The sequence below is a fragment of the Cupressus sempervirens genome, chromosome 10 (assembly GCF_028749045.1).
Source record: "Cupressus sempervirens isolate cs-2001-9-10 chromosome 10, ASM2874904v1, whole genome shotgun sequence".
Taxonomy (NCBI): domain Eukaryota; kingdom Viridiplantae; phylum Streptophyta; class Pinopsida; order Cupressales; family Cupressaceae; genus Cupressus; species Cupressus sempervirens.
Window position 1 is genome coordinate 342,476,721 of NC_143127.1, and position 22,507 is coordinate 342,499,227.

At 35.8% G+C, this 22,507-nt stretch overlaps 1 protein-coding gene across 5 annotated transcripts in view; it reads left to right on the plus strand.

The window, feature by feature from the left end:
• Positions 1 to 22,081, plus strand: part of LOC149533989 (ruvB-like protein 1) — a 91,671-nt gene extending 69,590 nt beyond the window's left edge. For all 5 annotated transcript variants that reach the window (XM_089807111.1, XM_089807108.1, XM_089807110.1 and 2 more), the window contains exons 7-13: positions 18,758 to 18,892; positions 19,013 to 19,078; positions 19,181 to 19,287; positions 19,419 to 19,518; positions 19,620 to 19,711; positions 21,366 to 21,435; positions 21,548 to 22,081. In XM_089807111.1, coding sequence (XP_089663237.1) covers positions 18,758 to 18,892; positions 19,013 to 19,078; positions 19,181 to 19,287; positions 19,419 to 19,518; positions 19,620 to 19,711; positions 21,366 to 21,435; positions 21,548 to 21,640 — 663 coding nt within the window. In that variant the 3' untranslated portion in view covers positions 21,641 to 22,081. The remainder of the gene's footprint in view (positions 1 to 18,757; positions 18,893 to 19,012; positions 19,079 to 19,180; positions 19,288 to 19,418; positions 19,519 to 19,619; positions 19,712 to 21,365; positions 21,436 to 21,547) is intronic.
• Positions 22,082 to 22,507: the final 426 nt, after the last annotated feature.

A 22,507-nucleotide genomic window follows, 5' to 3' on the forward strand; every position in this document is an offset into this window, starting at 1 on the left:
GAGCACTTATGTTCATTTGTTTAACTTGAGAATGGAACACCCCTAGATTTAGAGATAAATACACTTCATTCAATGCCAATCACATCGACTTAAACATTATTTCATGATTGTCCATGCATTGCACCTTTCTACATCAAACACTCACATCAACACACATATTTCATCACTAAATGCAATGTTCTACATCATTGTAACACGTCAGCTATCTACTCCTTTGAACATGCTATCGGTGCTCACCATAAACATGATAAGAGGCCATCGATATCACATCATAGGACTAGCAATATAAAACACACAACCTTGCCACCACATGAATGCAAATGAAATTTCATGATAAAGGTAGCAAGTTTCAACTCGACGTCCCAAAAAGGTGTGCAAAGTCAACAAAAAGTGAAGTGTGTCTAAGAATCACAAAATAGATGACTACAAAATCTTTGTGGCTAGTTTATCACAAGAAAATTAAAAGTTTCAATGCTAGCCCTTAACAAAAAATTCCAAATTCATGAAAAATTGAGAACAATCATCAAAGTTGAAAACCAATTCAGAAAAATAGAGTGACCACACCTAGTCACACTGACGGAGTAAAAGACATACAACACCTTGGGGCTCTTGTGCCCAATATGTGTTAAAGCATATGTGCACATACATAGAAAACATTAGTCTTGAAAACTTTATCAGGACTGATCTCTAAATATGAGAGCTTACATTCTAAAGTTAGTCCCATGTGAAAACTAAAGTGACTGATTTTGGTTCTGATGCTGATGTGCGCGTGGGGTGCTGATTCGTGGATGCGCGGATTTTTTTTGGGGGGATTTTGGATGCGTTTTGGTGTGTCCATACATAAATATATATTTAAAAAAAAAATATTAATACAAATAGATATATGTAAAGTTGTCAACTATAATTTATGAATGCAAAGAAATACAAGAAATATACAAAAATAAACCATTCATTGAATTTGAATCATTATCATAATCAAATTGAAATAACAATAATGTCTGATTAGTAAATTACTCAAGTTCAAGATTCCAATGCAATTCGAATTACAAAATCAAAACATAGTTCATGGTTCAATGTTGATCAATCAAGAGTCAAGGCTCAAGATTCACAAATAACATTCAGTCATTGATAATCATAAGGATTCTAAAAAAATCCACATTCTCATCATCTCCTCCTGCTACAACACTTGCAAGATCATTTGAACAATGCATCGTTCCAATTGTGCTAGATGCACATGCTATGATGTTATCACCATCATCATCCATCATCACAATACGATCATGAAGTGTTGCATCCAAGTTTGCACATTCAGGGGCTACATCCCAAAGCTTGGTTGACCCATCCTTGTATCCATCCTCCTTACATGACAAAAGATGCAAGATGGTATGTATATAAACCAAGTCCTCAGCTTTCTATGAGCCCAACCGGTTGTGCTTCACTTAATGGATATAGGAGTATGTACTCCAATTCCGTTCAGCAACAGAAGAACTTGCAACCTTAATAGTGTTCATAAAAAATTAAAATTAAACATACAAATGAGAAACAAATTAGAGAATGTTGAACACTAAAGTGTAGAATACAATTGCTAAATAAATAAATAAATGAAAAGTTACTTGTGAGAGGATCTTGATTGCAAGAGGTTGTAGATGCTTGAATGGTTGACTATACATGTACCACCATGTGATAGCTCCCATGTCATTTTGGTCCTTTATTGCATATGGAGTAAGTTTTGATCCTGAAGCAAATAGGCCAAATTCTTGCCTCACCTTTTTGTGCATTCCATCCTCTAGAAAGAGTCTTGCAAAATGCAGTGTAGCACCCAGTAGCAACTTCTTCATCCGCATATGGTGCGATTCTATCCGGCATAGCAAGTATTTCCTGGGTATAGTACCTTAGAGATAGGGCGTATGCAAGGAGGTGCAATGGGATAGTCATCCTCTCCCAACTGTGATGAATGATATCCTCCACCTTTTTGCAAAAGGCTTCACATTTTGTGGGGTTAGTCTCATGTGCTTGTATGGAAAGCTTTACCTTTTCTACCATGGTGTCCATGCCATCGTACACATATCCCAAGCAAGGTGCATCTGTATCGACAAAGCGTAGCATAGTCATGATAGGCTCGGTGAAATCCAATACAAATTGCACACAAGCCCACCAATGCTCATCCAAGATCATACCCCTGACCTTCAAGGCTCTCTCTGAATTTGAAGCCTTCCATATAGCCCATTGGTTAGAAATAACCATTTGGCCCAATCCTGATTGCACCTTGAGGAGTTGTTTTAGAACAACAGTATGAGATGCAAATCTAGTCTCAGCAACCTATAAGCAAGTTGACAATATGACATCAAATATAAAACAAAGTTATAAACAAAGAAATTCGATAATTGAACATGAATACAAAAGTTATTCAAAATAAATAAATAAATGAAACTAAGTAATTACAATTTTAAATCTACTTTCAACAACTCCAACTTGGAGAATGATTTAAATATAGATTGTGACATGTGGTGGTTTGTCACAAACATTTGTATCTCCTCTCCTTCTTGGTATATTTGCTTCACCCAATCTATTTGGGTGCCAAATTTGTTGCATGACCAAGTTGAGAGAGTGTATGGTGCATGGTGACCAAAAAATATGGTCGTATCGAGACTCAACCAAAACACCTGCACCCCTACAATTTATGGCATTATTTGTGACCACCTGGACCACACTCTCACCACCCACCATCTTTATTGCTTCAATGAGAATTCTAGAAATGAATTGTGAATCCTTAACTTGTCCTTCACAATCAATAGCCTTAAAAAACATTGCCCCCTTGGGGGACATTGCAATCACATTTATCAATGGTCAGTTTCTTGTGTCTTTCCATCCATCAGAGACAATTATGCTGGAAGTTTGCCAAGATGTCCTAATTTGTTGAAGAGCTTTGTCTATAGAAATCTATTCTTTTTGCAAAAGAGTAGTACGCACCTTTTCGAACCCGGGGCTAATGTAATTAGTTGGTTCTCTAAGGATGGCTGCAACCATTTCCTTCCAACATGGCGATCTTACCAAATTGAAAGGAAGACCATTGGCATAAAGGCAATGTGCAATTGCTCCATCAACAATCGCTCTTGCCTCCATTTTGAATACTTGATCCAATAGACCTCTTTTGCTGGTAATAAATTCTACTTCATCATCCTCCTCCCCCACTTTCAAGAATGGATGTTTGTAGGATGCAACATGATCAGTGGGCACATTCACTTTGCTCTTTGTAGATGAAGGTTTGTACAAACTTGTTTTTGATTTGCTCACTAAATGATCAATAGCCTCTTGTTCTTTTATGAATCCGGCTAACTGTGCATTGCTCAACCTTTTTTCCATCTTTACTTCCCTTGCATAATGCTATTCCTTTACTAGTAGGGCGAATAAAATGAGCTTTGACCCGAGAATATGACCTGTTGAATGGTTTACTAAGACATACATTGCATCTCCAAATGTATGACCCACCTTCGGAAACCTGTGATGATCTTGTGGTGTGTCTTCATAATGGAGATGCCACATCAATATTGAAGTTATCACTTTGTTCTTGCCCTGCCGCTAAACTTTGACTATCAGTAGTGGCCATTCTTGCACAATAGAAGCTATGAATCTAATAAGAAAATATAAAAAATTAACTTAGAAATGTTTAAAAAAACTAGGAACATGAAACATACAATTGCAAATATACAATACAAAAATACTCAAAAAAAATAGCTACACTTATTCCTTCATTTCTTTAAAAAAAAATGAAAAATCTTGAAAACATTCTTCTAAAAGTGGAAAAATTCATGAAGATCTAAAAAAAATCAGTATAAAAGTTCATGAAATGGATCAAATGCTTACCTTAGATGCTTAATCATCCTTTGTGGAAGCTCAATAGACACCCTACGAATGATCCTTTTCAAAGCTAATGACCTTGCTTTCAAAATGACACAATGGAGACCAAATGAGAAGAGAGCCCAGCTGCAAACAAAATGGGAAGAATGGGCAATGAATGACCTCTTTTAGGGCCGTTTTAGGGTTGTGAGGCAAATAAGAGGAAAAAACCAATAAAAATATATTTAAAGTACATGTTTTATTAAGTCACTTAAGTGACTAGCTGCTGAAAACATCTGGATGCTTAGTGGATGCGCCCGGTTGCTCTCCCAAGATGTGCACATCCGTAGGAGAAGACGGTGCTCCCTGACAGCACCCCCCATGCATCCTCCTGCATCTGCGCACTAGAACGCATCAACATTTGCATCTCCCTCCAGCCTAGATGCATCGGTAACTTGGGTGAAAACCAGCAAAAATTTATATTTTTGCAAAATGCGGTAAGAGGTAGAATGTGTGCTTGAAATACTTTCTTGTAGAGGGGATATCCATAGTTTGAGTACGAAGGTAATTTTGAAACCTTGAATAATACAATATTTTTTTAGGTACTTTACATTGTTGATAGGGTAACTTCTAAGATGATAACCCTAGATGACCATTAAAACAATGGAAAGATAATGCTGCAAGAGAGAGTGGGTAAGTTAAGTACTCCCACCTTTGGTAGCAAGGGGCTTGGTTGAAAGAATACCAAACTTATTTTCATCTATAATTCTATGGAGGAGCTAGATGCCTTCCTATTTGCTACATTTCATGTAGAAGGCATTGCTAATGGTAAGTGGCATCATGGTTTAGTTACACAATGATGTAGCTTTGTGTAACATTTGACAATTTCAATCAAAGGACTTTGGATCATTTTGAGCAAAGTGATGAGAATGCATTTTAGAGAGATGTAGGTATCAAACAACACCACTACGTGGAATTCTATCTTGCAAATTTTAGATCCCAGCATTGATGGTTGTTGACATTTTTGAAAAGAGAATCATCATTCTATTTGTTCAAGGTCTTGCAAATTTCAGAGCCCATTGATGGTTGTTGACATTTTTGAAAAGAGAATCACCATTCTATTTGTTCAAGATATGTTCAATGGCATCATGGCTAGTTACACAAGGATGTAGCTTTGTGTAACATTTGAGGATTTCAATCAAAGGACTTTGGATCATTTTGAACAAAGTGATGAGAATGTATTTTAGAGAGATGTGGGTATCAAACAACACCACTATGTGGAATTCTATCTTGCAAATTTCAGAGCCCAACATTGATGGTTATTGACATTTTTGAAAAGAGAATCACCATTATATTTGTTGAAGATACGTTCAGATTCCGTTACCAGATTTGCATGTCTGTTTTGCTAATTGGATTTGGGTCTGGATTGGGTTCAGATTTGACCCTGTGGGTCTGCCCAAACCGATTGAGAATCCCCATGGACCCACAGGGCAAAACATAAGATGTGGGACTTGTTGTTCAATTTTCACACATATTCAAATGGAGGAAAACATATATGCTTATTACTTTCAAGTAATTCTCAGAGATGCATTAAAGGAAAAGTATTTTTATTCATACTGAAATAATATACAATGTATAATGGAACAAATCATGATAGAAATAAATGCTGAAAGTATTTTTCTCCCACACATCTGACTGTGAGAGTAGTCCCTACGTGCTAATATACACCTATACTATACTGAAATTAGTAATGTAAAAGAAGAGTAAAAGGAGAAAAAGGTCATGGGCACCAGTCATTGCTTGTAATGACTGGTGAAGTGGCATCCATCCGCATCCACTTTCTTTCTGTTCTGGATCTCACCCTTTCCGTGCTTCCAATCCCTGCATCCATAAAAGAGAAATGGGTTACATCCAATGGATCTAAGCAATGCTGATAACTCACTTCATCTCGCATTCGCCATCCTACATGCTATTCATCTCAGTAAAATACATGCATACATCAGCAGATAGAGAAGTCAATCACGAAAAATAAAGTATTAAAGGGACGATTCATTTTGTTTTGAAACCTTTTACTTATAAAGTTGGTGAAAACAGGATAGGCGTAGCAGGTGGGATTGGTGTGCATACAAATAACAGCAAATAAAGTATTAAAGGGACAAACTAGCTTTGCTTTAACAGGTGTAAAAGCAATAGAAGCATATCAAGAAATGCATGAACAGCTAAAAGAGAGCAGAGTGAGCAGTCTAAATGTCATTCTCAATTGAAGACAACAAGCAAGCAATATATTCATAAGTATCAGGAAGCAGATTTGAACAAAGCAGAAACAGTTCCAGCAACACTAGTTGGTGCTCATACATTAATTGATTGTGCGAATGGCCGACCTGAAGAATGCAAATTGAGAAAGAAAGGTTGTCCTAATTCAATACACCATGCCAAGGGATTGATTGGACAATATGCAATCACTATTTTAAGAGATAAGACAGTCTATATAACTGAAAATGCATGAGCTTATATTGATATCCATGATGAAATTCACAGCTTTCAAGAAGGCAAACAAAGATTTTGACATTTGCTGAACACTGTGTTTGGACCACTTCGAATATGGAGTCGGTTTTTTCTATGCAAGAAACTCAGGTCAGGATACAAGAGTTACAGCTGTACCAGTTGGAGTGCTGTTTTTAATGGACAAGCAAATGTTACTTTTAGCAAAGCAGTATATATTTACATGAGTTTTTTTTTAAGAAATCTTGAAAAGCATCTTTACATACAGAAACCTTGATGGTAAATGTAAAAACATGACAGAGATGGATCTTCAGACATAGAGATATGCAGCAGATATGATCAAGATATAACGCCAATGCAATTTCCAGCTAAGACAAAACAAGAAATCTGGTTCCTTGGTGTAATCAAATAGTATCTCTGTCTGTCACTTCTAAAGAGCAGTACATTGTCACTGATAAACTTTTTCAACTTAACAGCTCCATCTTTATGAGTTTGGTATATACATACAGTGAACTGAATTAAAAGGAGCATTCGTGCATGGGAAGAATACAATGTTGGATTCAAAGATCACAATTATAGAGCAAAACAAGCAGAAACCCTCATAGAAAATTGCAGGTCTGAGGTAAAAATGGCGCCCAGGTGTTACAAATTTTCTTCCAAAATAAAATCAATATGGTGAAAAGTTAACCCAGCAAGCTCACAGAGATATCTTAAAAAGAGCAAAATGGCAAATGTGTTCTTCAAAGAACAACAACAAAAAAAAAAAACTAGGCAGCATGCGATTTTTATACCCACAAAATAAAGAAAGCTCACAAGAAAAGAAGAGGGAAAGATCTCTTACAACTCAGCTGTAGATGACCACTTTTTTTTTTCTTGTTTTCAAACATGTGAAATGAGTCTCACGGCATCCAGTAGAGCCCAGCAAATGAGAAGAGAAAAACCCACAAAGGGAAAAGTGTTTTCAGCTTTAACAATGCCATATGAACAGTCGGCTCAAAGGAAAAGCCTCTATATTTCATACCAGCGTCACAATGATGTGAACCCAGCAGAGAAAAGAAATAGCAGCCCGTGAGTCCGTGACTGGATCTACAACAAATAGAAGTGAAGGGGCGTCCAAGACTCGGCAAGCAATGAGAAACTCACGTTTTGGCGTCCAAGCAGCAGCAGACACCAGTCAGTTCACCTTAAAAGACCACGTATATCTCATACCAGCAGTCGAAAATGCACCTGGCGTCTTCTAAGAAAGGGCAATACACAGCAAAATGGTGTCTAGCAACAAAGAAAAACACAGAAATGGACTCCATGGCGGCTAAGGTTTCATTTAACCCTATCGTGCCTGCTGCTCATTCCTTATGCATTCGAAATGTCAAATAAACTCTCAAGTTTTCCTTTTATCATTTCCTCAATTACTATAACAACCCCAATAGGTTATAACTTCTTCAAACACCAAAAATCTTTATACTTCAGTTGTTTGACATTTCGTCAAACACTTTGCAAGCAAGCTTTGATACCACTGTAATAACCCTCCTCAAATCTGCCCTCAAAAAACGCTGATGAAAGCTCAAGGAATTTCATCAAACAATTCACATGCAAGGGACGTATGACTGATATAGTATTTCAGCTAGCTTCTATTGACTTTTTCTTCAATTTGCATCAATGAGAATCTTGTGCTAGAAGACTACAATGGACTACGCAATGACCTAACATGAGTGTGCTACTAATTTTGACAATATTCAGTGTATATATATGATCTAAGCATGAGAAATGAACACCTACAGCCAACTGACATTTTTACAAACAGTTGGTATGCAAACTAACTAGCTGATAAATAATGATATTAAATTGCTTAAATGACACCAGCAACTATTATCTTCTTAATTGCAATGAAACAATACAATGCTCATGAAATATGGCCAAGACTTTGGCATTTACATGGATTACAAAATGATAATGCTGGTACAATGCACACTTATAGCTGAAAGCTTATAACACCCTAAAAAGCAATACTACCAAAAGAACCTGGTTGTAGATGGCTGTAATAATTTCCTTCAATGCTGCCCCTTCTGCTTCGCTTTTTTCGAACTGCTTTTTCGATTCCGCTTTTTCAGACTGCTTTTTCGTACTCGCTTTTTCAGCCTGCTTTTTCGATTCCGCTTTTTCGGACTGCTTTTTCGGATTGCTACTATGTTGAATCTCAAGACCATATCTTTCAATGGCGTCAAGATTTCCAGCTTGAAGGGATTTCGTCCTTCAAACTATTGAGACATAATCTCCAGAAAATTTTTCAATTTCTTTGATATTTCCAAGCATACTAAAAAGAAGCTCTTCCCTTTCTTTTATAGTGTTCTCACAAGAGCTCAATCCTTCGTTTTCTCAATGTGGGATAAAACATAACTCCCTTTATGTAACTTATGTCTCCAATGTGTTATAAAATAAAGGGGACTCTTTTAATTTAAATATTTCCCACAAACTATAGTCTATGCATTAATAAAGTTAAATATTTAAATTTAACTTTATAAAATAGCTTTATCAATGCATAACAAATCTTATCAATGATGAACAAGTCTTGTTGATTTTAAACAATTACCATCGACATACCGTTGCCACTGGATGTCCGCCCATGTCCAAGATGACTTACTATAAATAGTAAGTATGCCCAAAGTTGCCTCAAAACCCCTCAGAAAGACCTGCAACTGAAACTATCTAGGCCAAATGGCCTCTAAGCCCCCTTAATGTCCTGGTTAGCCTACGGGACCGTGGGGAAATAGGCTAACGACAACATCATGCTATGAATGCTAAAAAGGGGACATTACAATTACATTTTAGAAGATTTCGGGTCCGTGGCATGGATAAGAGTTCCTTTTTTTTTATCACATAATGTCTATTACTATTAAATTCATTGCATTAACATGCATATTGTAATATTGTTATTTTTTAGTTGATAATTTATAATCAATTAAAAGATAATAATAATTTTTGAATGCAATTTAATAATAATGAAAATAAAAAAAGGAAAACTCATTCTTGACTTTTTTTTTATTGCATAATATTAAAATTGTAATTATTATTCTATAATTGATATTCTACAAATCAATTATTTAAATAATAACATTCATGCAATTAAAAATAATAGTAAGTCAAGAATCAGTAATGAGTTAAAAGAGGGTTGCATCAAATTCAACTAAGAGTATCAAGTAGTTAAGAGGGAGTTGATATTTTTTAATGCCATTTTTGAAAGGGTAGTCTCAGTTGATATTTTTAGAGGCCCAGTTCAGACTGAAGAGTTTAGAGTGCATTATGGAGTCATTTGTGGCAGTTTGGTGGTCTTTTTTAGACTTTTCTTATGCATGGATGGTAGAACCTCAGTTTGAGATATTTGGAGCATGTTTTTGGAGTTTTTAGAGGTTCTTTAACTTATTATTTCGACTCAGATTTCCTGTTTTGAGGCAATTGTATTGTTGTTATATACTCTTATTTTTGGAGGAAGAGGTTCAGATTTTGAGAGAAGAAGGATGCTTATGTGATTTTGTCCTTGGTGCCTTTTTCTTCATTATTCTGAGCTAGTATGCAGATGTATTGTTTTTTGAGCCTTTGATTGGAATAAAAAGTTTTCATTGGAACCAGCTTTGGAGTGAAAGATTTTGGTTGTATGCTTCAAGGTGATTGATGTTATTCGAAATGTGTTTTGTTGGTAGACCTTTATGAATTATGTCTTGTCTTGCATCTTCCTTATCTAATATCTGTTTCATAGGTTTTGAGTTGTGTTTCCATTATTGATATATTCGATTGTGATTAATTTCCTTTCGTATATTTTCAAGTTCATAAACCTTCTCTTAAATTATTGATATGAATTAGCAGATCTTCAAGCAAGGGTTTTTGTGATTCTCTGTCAAAAGCTTTCATTGTGTCTCATGTATAATAGGACTTTGTGTTATCAATCTTGGTGTATCATCTTATTTTAATCTTTTTAAGCTTTTCGTGTTCAAGGTTGTCTTTTTACCCTTTTCCATATAAGTTTTTTCACGTCTCCATTAGTACAAGTAAGGTATCAGATATATCATATAGGAACCGGCCTAGAATCCGAAGCTTTAACCAGGCCATAGGTTGCCCACAACTTCTGGTTGATCCATTGTTTCTCCAAAATCGCTGCGAGTTTTAGGACTTAAAGCAAATCAGGGTGCAGATTTTGAAGATAATAGGACCAAAACTTGGAAAACTTTTTTGTTTTGCTCTAACCCTAAATGGCCACTTTGGTCTTCACAAACACATTTTATCACTTATTTTGCTGTCTCCATCTCGCAAGTTTGAAGTGAGGTGAATATTGAATCATAATATTGATCCTTGACATTTTGGCATTGATCAATGATCTAGCTTCATAGATTCATACTATGAAATGATTTAGTTTTACATTTATGTATATTTCTCTTTTTTTTTTGAATATATACATATACATTTATACTCATGAATACTTACAAATCATAGTGGGAATTTTTTCTCACGAATTCACAAATCAGATTCTCAAACCTGAGTCCGTCCCGAGCTCATATCAGCAACTTAGCTCGAAGGTATTGTTAATTGATTCTGCATTTTCTTTTCTTCAAGAAACAATCAAAAGAGCTTTAATTTGTGAACCATTTGTGCTTAATGGCAAATTTCTCTCCTAATCCAAGGTACCTGTGCAACATTAGAAAGAGGATCTATTAATTGAATACTTAATATTACGAGATGCAATACCAAATCTCCAACTCTTCCTTGAATATGAAAGCTCATATAACAATGTATATGGATTGTGTGATCAAATAAGAGAACCTCAAGGTTCCTTCTTATTGTGGACTTTCACTCGGTTATAATGATTGGATATGTTAGTTATTACAAAGGAACTATGTTGTTCAACTACTTGAATATCAACTACTTCAACTTCCAACCAAAAAATTCGCAAAGGAAAGGGTTAAGAAAGTTATTATACTTATAGAATGCAAGAAATCATAGTGCAATCTCCTAATGTAGTTGTAAGATGTTCAAACTCAAACCGTTCTATTCAAACCACCAAATAATAATCAAAGTAAAGCTCATAAATATGCCTTTGACCAGGCAGGGCAAACTTACAGTCAACAAGCAGCTAGTGGTTTGGTCTAAGGGAGTTTATCAAAGATGCATTTAAAATATCTTGCGTAAATACTACTTCCAACCAATATGAAATAAAATCCCTTGCAATACTCCAAAGCAATTGTGGAGAAGGAAAAAGTGCACTGACCTAGAGATCGGTTAAAGTCTTTAGGGATGAACCCTTTCCTTGTGCCACCTCAATTATACTAGCGTGCAGAGCTAGGGAGATTGAGTATAGCTGTTGTAGAAGATCTTCTTGATTGTTCTTGAGTGTTTTGGTGCGAGTGTTTAATCTGGAATAACCACTAAGTGCAAACGATCAATTAACTAAGGAAATGAACTGATAAAAATGTTTAGACCAGCAGAAGTAAATGAGCTAACTGTGGAGAACTGACATTGAACTTTGTAATCTCACTGCCTTGGACACCAGCGCGAGTCATGGATGAAAGTGCTGTGAGGGATACCAGCGTGGCGTACACATGTCCTGTACAGATAGAGTACAAAGAGCATGCTCATAAGGGAAATACACTAAAATAAGACTAAAACTAACATGCTAAACAGAAATGAATAAAAGAACAAAATAAGGATATAACACATATGATAGAAATGACAAAGAAAGTGGAGGGAAACATCAGATGCAATGGTTGATGAAGTAACTCGTGAAGCTCATCTTTCTAAATGATATGCACTCACAAAAACAAGGACAATTGTTGGGTGGCTGTGTGGAGACCTGCTACAGTCAGATCCTTGTTTTGTCGTCTCTACCTCCATTATAGCCAAATAGATGCAAAAAAGAAATGGTGATAGATAATTGTATGGAATGGTAAAATAAATGATATATCAATTAGAGAGATGAAGAGTATGATATACAACCCAACACACAAGTGAGAAGACTTTGCTCAAGAAGATAGAGGTACAATGTGTATTCTGAAGCCAAAGCTGTGATAATGGAGTGTAAAACTCATCAAGAGCCACAAGGCATGAGGTAAGATACTGTCTACTTCTTGAAAAGCAAGAAGTAGCCAAGAGCTTAAAACAGTGAGAAGAAGTGTCTAAGAAGGCCAAATGAATTTAAAAGGAAGCCATATATTGCATACAGGTTGAATTCCACATAAATGGGCTCATGATTTCTGCACTACAAATGCAGTTTGGCAGTTTGTAATGCTCAGACGACAACCTAAACATTTGCAGATTCGTGAATGTTGGTGCATCGCACAGACGTACGCAACCTGAGTCGTCCAGGCAGTGTGGCAAAAATGTTAGAGCAGGTGACGAGTTGACAAATCCAAGCGGGTGTCAGGAATTATGCAGCAAATTAGTCTTACGCCATTACATCAACACAGGTACTTCGACATAATGACCAATAATGAATTAACAATTACTTTGATGCTATTATGACAGTGATTCCAACAAGTCTCTTCCAATTTACAAATGAGAGGAGTACGGTCTATATAGGAGCCCCAAGTACAATGAATGACGAGGATTCATTTTAAATCAATGGCCCAAATTAAATCAGAACAAACCCCAATTAGGGTTACCACAAATAATTAATGACAAGGAGGCACTGACATATGGGCCAAAAAGAAAATTACATTCCATATCCCCTTGTGGATGAACCAAGGAGAAAATAATGTGTTCCACATGTCCACTTGTAATGATCTCGATTAGACGATCTTGGACATGTCAACTCGGATCTCTTTGATTGATCGAATGATGACCAGAGGCAACTTCGCTTGCTCATCTTTGATCCTTGCTTCAATTTTATTTCTTCATCTTCTTCCTTGAGGAAATTCTCTCATTGAACTTGGCCTTGAAATTGTTCTTTATATCTTGAATTTCTTGAAATAACGGGTTTCCCTCTATTGATCATGGACATGTAGACCCTCACATCCTTGAACTCTTGATGATGGTAATCTTTCTTCATTTGTGGACTTGTTCTTCCTTAGCTTTGACCTGCTTGCGATGCTTGGGTACCTTTGAATTCCTTTTGATGTGAATCCTGTCTTTTGCATTTAAACCTGCTATTATGTTCCTCTTTGTATTTTCTAGGTAGCCTTGTTGATGTCTTAAAAACTTTGTAATATCCACACTGAGTGATGATTATCAGAAAAGAAATATCTAGCCTTCTTCATTCCTAAAGCCTAGAAAATTATCTGAATAGTAAGGGAATGATTGAATAATTAAATATTATGTCCAAAAAGCTGAAGTTTATATGCAATATATTTAATTATTCATTATGTCTGATAATTGGGCCACACTTTAGATTATAACATTGTTATACCTTGGAATTTCCACAGTGGTAGTTAATAAATATGTAATGAAACCTTGGCAATTATGCCTAGTTGCCATTATAAATAATCTCGAAGAATCAAAGCTTTTTGGAAGGGCTGGGTTTATTACAAGGAAGGTCGATGCCTGAAAATAATTACTGATTACTCCTTATTGTTATTTTCTCTTCAGCAATTATTGAGTTCTCTGCGATTCTCAGCTTGTTACTGGACAAAATCCCTGTCTGAGCTGCCTGGACATAACCCAGTCAGTCTTAGTAGTCCCAAGGTGAAAGCCTGAATTTTATAAAAGGGTTTAAGGGTATCTGCAAAATGCTGGAGTTTTCCAGAAGTGTAGTGCTGCACCCTCAATCTGCCATATTGTTCACAGCATAGCCCAGTTTCACTCTGTTTGCTGACAGCAACGATTCAAAGCACCATCAGTCCTTACCAGTGATCAGCTTCATCAGGGTGTGGCCATATTAATGGAGCTTTTGAGTGAACTAACCATTAAACTGATAATCGATGCCTATTTGTATTTAGTGCTCAAGGGAGGAAGTTTGATTTGATCAGCATTTGTAGTGAAACAAATTCTTCATTATCTGTGATAAGAAATTAAATATCTACTTCCTGTAGCTAAATCATTGGTTGAAGATTTTTTATTTGTGAGCTTAAGCTTTGTGTTGGCTTATCTGATTATAATTCTTAGAAAATTTCAGCTTTCCTTGACCCTGTTAGGGAATCTTCCTTTGCTCTTTACGATCATTCCACCATCCTCCATGTAGTCACCTTTGCAAAAGAGAAAGAACAAGTTATATCAAAAGTCACTATCAATGAAATGCAAATTGAATTACTCAAGACAATCCTTATGATAAGCAATTCCAATTTGCAAAATATCAATAATATTCTAATTATTTTCTTGTGTTACATGGTAGAAATTTGCTTGTCATAGGGATTAATTGATTTCATGCCCCTTGTTCAATCCTTGCTTTGATTCTTGCTCATCCTCTTGATGGAAAACTGATAGGGACAGGAATGAAATGAAGTCCTTATAAAATGTTCTTTTTTGCATACCTCTCCCAGTTAGTGGAAAATTGATCTGGCTAGGAACAACCTGAAGTCCCTATATAAAATGCCCTTACAAGATCATTGATTTTTTTACTGATCTGAGGCTTTATGACTTAGAGAATCAACGCTTTGAGGTTGCAAATGAAGTTTTTAAATGAAGACTCAAGTCTGAAAATCTTAGGACAGGTCTAAAATGTATGTCGGAAAACATGTCTGAAAGCAAGTCTCAGAAACTTAGGAAATCAGGACCAAATACCCTGCAAAAACATGACTTAGGAATAGATTTCAAAATCAGAAAATGAAATAGCATTTAAAATCCGATCAGTCTTTTTCTGAAGACAAGTTCTGGAAATAATGATGTTTGCTGCGACTCAACAACTTCAGATCATGTATCTTGTCTTCAGGCTGAGCGTTCCTTTTGTCCTTAATATGTTTTGATATAAAATAATATTCTCCTTGTTTTCAAGATGCCAATCACCTCCGTATTTGTGCTTTTGAACCATGTAACTCAGACCTGGCGGTCTTCTTTCCTCAAATCATTCTGGTCTGGTCATGCATATAAATTGCCTCCATTCTGACACAATTTGAAGACCTCTAAGCCTGTAACGTCCTCCAACAAACATGCAAATTTCTGTGACAAATCTGAGGCCGCAGCCCTCCAATGATGATTACGAATTACTCCCACTATGAAAATCACAGTCCCCCTGATATTTGCTGCCATCCCCTTCTGAATTGCACTTTTGTAGTGAGTTCACAGCCCTTAAATGCTGATTACAGCCCTCTAAATTGGTGTCAGAGAACTTGAAATGTGAATTCAAATAACAATATTGGCTTTACTCGTGCTTATCTTCTTCTGCTTGCATTTTGGATATAGTGGCTCATCACACCTTCAGTGTGGGATTAAAGAAAACATCGATAATAAACCTGGCCGCCACCTTAGTGTTTTTGTATTCTTATTTTTTTTCTTTCTATACTCGATTTGGTCTCTTCAATTCTAGTTAAGGAAATCACATCTTATAGGGAAATAAATTTGATTTATTTCCACCTCTTCCTTGTATTGAAATCATGATCTTGCAATTGTATGTGATGGCTTGGAGGAATTTCAAAGAGCTTTTGGTGTTGTTGATCCATTTTGTTGTCAAAATGGTACTAAAATTGCATTTTAAGAATTGATTTCAATACTTGTGCAAAGTTGAATGCAGCACCTTGGGATTCGTGCAAAATTAACAACTTAATAGAATCCATTGATTATTCAATTTCTACCCCCAATCCTTCAAATATTTGATTTGCTAAAGATTTATCTGTGCTTTTCATTTGATTCTAGAGGTGGGTTTTTGGTTTGGAGAGGAATTGCCTACATTTTCATGGATTCTTGTCTTCAAATGTTCAACTTCATGGGGCTGGTAGAAAAATCACCTCCATGGGGACAAGTAAAATCATTAAAAATTCCCTCCTTGAATTTGTTGAAGTGTCCATGGTGGAAAATTGATGCATAGGAGCACAAGCTTAGTTGTCATTCCTTCTTCAACTGCATCTTGTGGAAAAACGACTTGGACAAAGACAAAAGTGCAATGTCTATTTAAAATCTCTCTCTCGATCACCTTGCCTTGTCAGTGGAAAAACGACCTCCAAAGGGACACAGGTGAAAATGATGTCCATCTCCATGAGTGCAAATTACTCATCCATGTAGACTCTATGCAGGATTACAAAATTGTCCAAGTGTCATGCCATTGGAAAAATGATCTGTAGGAGGACTTTTATAATCTCTCTAGTGAAAATTTATCTTTCAAAGGGATTTTGATCATTTTTAGAGTGGAAACTCACTCTTAATAGGGATTTTGGACATTTTTAGCTTGAAACTTCTATTTTCATAGGGACAGAGTGCAATTTTGGAGTGGAAATTCTACTTTCATAGGGACAAAGTGCACATTGGAATTGGAAATTCTATCTCCACAAGGATTTAGTGCATCTATAGGGAAAAATGTCTTTCATAAGGTTTAATATATAATAAGTATGGAAAATCAAAGTTTAAAGGGATTTTAAAACCCTTGTATAAAATATGCCATTATAGTGCATTTCAGACTATTTTGCTAGCCAAAATATTCATGCACTTAGAAATTTCACCTCAAACCACTATAGCTTGTCCTAGTGAAAACCGTAATACTCGCATTTGTACTTATGATCCTGACAATATAATAACTTAACCACTCCTCAACTTTTGAGCTTTGAATTGTTATCTCAATTGACAAAACCCTACAACCACAAGTGAAAATAGGGGTCATATTTGCAATGGGGCTATGGTGTGTAAAGGTCACCATAGGGTCATCATTTACAACTAAGGAACATGTTTTCAACAATCTACAATGAAGATACTAATGGCCATAGAAAAACTGAACTCATATAGAGGAACCTATTTTTCTTGCAAGGAGTCATGGGGAATTGGCCATAGGTGCCTTGGAAATGGTCAAGAACATTCAATTGAAGCAATTTTTGAGGATGATTTAGATTTTAAAGAAATTGAGCCACAACCAGTTATAGAGGAACATGAACTTGAAAATTTGGAGGGCAAATACACAAATAGAGGTGAAATTGCAGTTCTTTTAGGAGCATCTAGATATTGTAGATGATGGTGCTTATTGATAGTGGTGCTACTCATAATTTCATTGATGAAAGTTTGGTGGTTAAAAGGGGACTAGCAATTTTGGATTTTGGTAGATTCAAGATAATCCACACCAAAATAATTTGACATTTCAAGATAGGAATGAGAGATCATAGGGGTATTTAATGATTTCTATGTTGTGGATTTAGGAGAGTGTGATATAATTTTGAGAACACAGTTGTTGCACTTGCTTGGTGAGTTTTATAGTGTTATCAGTCCATGGGGAATTGGTGATGGATGCCTTGGCAATGACCAAGTACATTATACTGAAGCAATATTTGATAATGGTTTATATTTGGAAGAACTTGAGTGACAACCGAACATAGGAACATGAACTTGAAAATGTGGAGGGTGAAAACACAAATATGTTATGGTTATATATATTATTGTTAATATATTATGATTATCTAATAATGATTAACCATAGAGACATGTCTCTTCATGAGACATGTCTACTCTCATATTTAAAAGTCATTCGAATCTACATTTGGAACACACCAATATGATGGCAGTGATCCCATATATATATGGATCACTGCCATCATATTGGTGTGTTCCAAATGCAGATTCTATATATATATATGTGTGTGTGTGTGGATCACTGCCATCATATTGGCGTGTTCCAAATGCAGATTCAAATGACTTTTAAATATGAGAGGAGGAGACATGTCTCTAAGGTTAATCATTATTAGATAATATATTAACAATAATATATATATAACCATATCCATATATTCATAAATATATGGATATGGTTATATATATTATTGTTAATAGATTAATCATTATTGAATATATGGATATGGTTATAGATATTATTGTTAATATATTATCTAATAATGATTAACCTTAGAGATGAGTTTCACAATGTTTTTTATGTGTCTTGCCTCAATATGCCTCCAAAGTGCCCTTGAACAGCACATCTCACCATGGATTTGCCACCCTTCAATGATGAGAGAAAGCTCATATTGGATCATGATGTTCCTATTAACACTAGTGTGAAGAATATGGGGAATATAAGCTCTATAGATACTACTTGTGAAGGACTGGAGATCTTGGAGCATCCACATTTTCTTTATTTGAGGGCAAGGAATTTGGTGGGAGGGGGGGGTGGGGGGGGTGGCGGGAAGCGGGACTTGTAGTGTCCATAATCTTGAGATGAGGGTGGTGATTGACGAGTCACTTTAACCTTGGATGAGCTTTTAGATTTCTCATTTCATTCCTTTCTTTTGTTTCTTGCACCCTCATTACCTTGCTCCTTTCTCCTTGGATGAGATTTTAGAATATTTACATGCTTTCCTATGGCTGTTATTTCCAGGATGTAACTCTGCAGGACTTGGATGCTGCAAATGCTCGACCTCAAGGAGGCCAAGATTTACTGTCTTTAATGGGCCAGATGATGAAGCCTAGGAGGACTGAAATCACAGATAAACTACGGCAAGAGATCAATAAGGTTTAGTGCACTTGCTTTTCAAGGACAATTTTCTAGAATGCATTCTTCTATAGGATGTATTTTGCTAAGATGAATTTCTGAAAGTTTATTAACTTAGCTAAATTAAGTGCGTTATGGCAGGTGGTCAATAATTATATAGATGATGGAGTTGCAGAGCTTGTCCCAGGTGTCCTTTTCATAGATGAGGTATGCTGTTGATACAATGCTTGTATTTGTTAAATGTTTTCCTCTTATTGATCTCTCTCTGACACAATTTTTTGAGCTTTACCATGACCATAAAATACTTAGGTGCATATGCTTGATATGGAATGCTTTGCGTACCTCAATCGTGCTTTGGAGAGCTCGATAGCACCTATTGTTATTTTTGCAACAAATCGAGGCATATCTCACATTCGGTAATCATTACTATGCTAGCCTCTAAGAGCAAGATGTATCAGTCAATTTTTGTTCTTTTTGCTGAGAAACATCAATGCTGAATCAATGAATAACTACGACATTGGTTCCATGTTGTACATGTGCCTTGCAGAGGGACAGATATTAGTAGTCCACATGGTATACCTGTTGATTTGTTAGATCGTCTTGTTATTATTCGCACCCTCCCTTATATTCCTTCAGAGATTGTTCAGGTATTCCTTACTCCTCAAGTGTTCTGTATTGCTTGAGGCATGTACTATGCTAATCAAAAAGTATGATTCTTTTTCATGTAATTCTATGCTTTTGGTTGCAGATCCTGGCAATTCGTGCTCAGGTTGAAGGACTGTCTATTGATGAAGAAAGTCTTGCATTCCTTGGGGAGATAGGAGAACGAGCATCACTGAGGCAATATTCTGCTCTATATCGTATCTGCTTCTGTGCTAGGCTTTATGTTTGTAAGAATTAAATTAGGACTGAATTGCCATGGCAAGTGCAATAATTTTTTTTTTTAAAGAACCCAGCTGTTTATAGAGACTATATAGGTCTAGCTCATAATTTTCTTAGCGGCAATAATATTACAACTGTCAATAACTAAATATAAGATGATAATTTACTCATATTGAAAGCTCGTATAAGTTATTGATTGACGGGTAAAAGATTCTATATTCATGGAGAACTCTGATTGAAGGCTTGATCATGTATTGACATCACATTGACCATAACACTAAACGAGTAAGATATAGAAATTTGCTGGAAAATTGCTCATCTAATGCTCTACTAAATTAAATCCTCAAATTGTCTGTAAATTTGTTTTCATCACCTGATGTAGTGAAGCAAGTGGAGTAACAATTTTTTTTTTTTGTGAAATAAGTGCACCCATTTCCGATGGAACCTTCAGAAGTCAGAAGAGGTGTCACATGACTGATTTGACCAAGCTTCCTGCTTTTGTGATTGAAGCTGGAGGGCTGTCATGAGATTCCATGTTTTTAATGAATTAGTTGTAAAAGTTTAAGATTTTACAGTATGGCAGTAGTCTTCCAATTGAGAATGAGAGTTTATTTTGCAATGTTGTGTATTTTTTGTTTCATTTTCTATTTATTTTTAATTTAGTTTCCTTTGATTTCTGCATTAGAAGACCTTTGTTCAATTCTTAATAACTAAATATAACATCACAATATACTCATAATTCAAAGCTTATTTAAGTTGTTGACAGGATGAATAGGACATCCGACATTAATGGAGAGCCCCTGATCGAAGAGACTTGATCATGTATCGATATCATGTTGACCATAACAATTTACGAGAAAATAATATATAAATTTGCTGAAAAATTACTCGCCTAGTGCTTTATTAAAGCAGACCCGTAAATTGTCTTTACAATTGTTTTTGTCGCCTGATTTAGTGAAGCGAGCGGAGCAACTCTTTTAGTCTTTTTGTGATAAGTGTGTGTGTCCTTTTCTTAAGTTTGGTAAAAGAACCCTCCAAAATTCCTAGAGGTGCCATGACTGGTTTGACCAAGTTTCCTGCTTGTGTGATTGAAACTGTGAGGGGCTGTCCTGAGGTTCCACGTTGAGGAATTCATTATCAGGCACAGTATAAGGTGTTCTGCACTAATGCAGTTGCCTCTCAATTGAGAATGATTTCTTTTGGAATTTTATGTTCTAATTGTTCTGTTGATATTTAAATTTTATTTCTGCATTAGAAGATCTTTGACCATCATCTGATCTATGACTTGTACTTTATATGAGATAGATTTTATGAATATGCTTTTTCTGTATTTTTTGCAAAATGACTTGTCTTATGAATTTTCTTTTTCTTATTTTGTTGCAATGATCTTTGTATGAATGCAGAGGAAAATTCCACGTATAGTTTTGAATCATATTTGCCATTAAGTGTATCCACAATCTGCATTCTGATCTTGGTCCGTTTTGACATTTTCTGAAATAAAATGTCTTCAAGGTTTTCCTTTTTTTGATTTTAGAACGATTTTAACATTTTTGATATTTCTATCATGGTCTAAGTGCAGTTGAAATTTACAATTGGTTTTTGTACCTTGCAGGCATGCTGTCCAGTTGTTGTCACCTGCAAGCATTGTGGCACGGACTAATGGTCGAGATCAGATTTGCAAGGTCATGATCTGGAGTACTTGGCTCAAATGAGTACTTAATAGGTTCATTCGTTTATTTCACTTGATGATCCTGACAGAAACATATTATTTTGTTTTCTTTTTTCACTTTTCAGGAAGATTTGGAAGATGTTCGTGCATTGTTTTTAGATGCAAAGGCCTCAGAAAAACTTCTTCAAGAACAGCCTGATAGATATGTCTCTCAATAGTCAGTCTGGATGCTCTAATTGCATGCAAATTTATGGTCTTCCAAATTGACAGAAGTGTAACCAGTTGGCCCTGTGATCATCCTAGAATTCCGTAATCTCCTTTCAAGTTTTGCCCCAAAACAGACTACGGGTACCTTGTCTGAGATTTTTCTACCGGCAAATGATTTTCTTCTTCACGCTTGCTTGCATAGACAGTTTTCCCAGTCATTTCCCTATGTAATTGACAGGCAACTTTGCATTCCTTGTTTAGTTGTACATATTATATTCAGTGGAAGATGTTGCTAAATTTTGTCTTTTTTTAATATGTTCATAGCATCTTGCATTAAGTTATGCAGCAGAATCTGGTGCTATGATAGTTCGTCTCCCCTGAATTATGAAAGTTGCTGTGCATATATTTGTTAGCATTTGCAGATAAAGTTTGTGGTAAATTATTTTTGTTGAGTTTTGTTTAGTGGGAGGTCATGAAAGTTGCCTCGCTCTTGTGATTCAATGGCAAATTTGACCAGTGGTTTTGTTCTGAATAACAGGCTCACTGAGTAATTTGTATAACTTAAATGTGCATTGCTGTAACAAAGCTGAGATAACTATAATTATCTGTCCTGAATAAGAAGCCCGCTGAGTAATTTGTTCTCATTCAAGTTATCTACTAGTAATATCAAATTAATCAAAACATCATTATATACATAAACATTACATCATTATATACATAAACATTACTTTCAAAAACAGTAAAACCATCAATATATTCATACACAACAGACAGTTATTCTACCTATCCCCAATGACTTCCTTCATGATCTTGCCAGCTCTATGTTTATCCACACAGTGGCTTCTGTCTTGGGTCTCACCAACTTTGTTTCCCTTGAT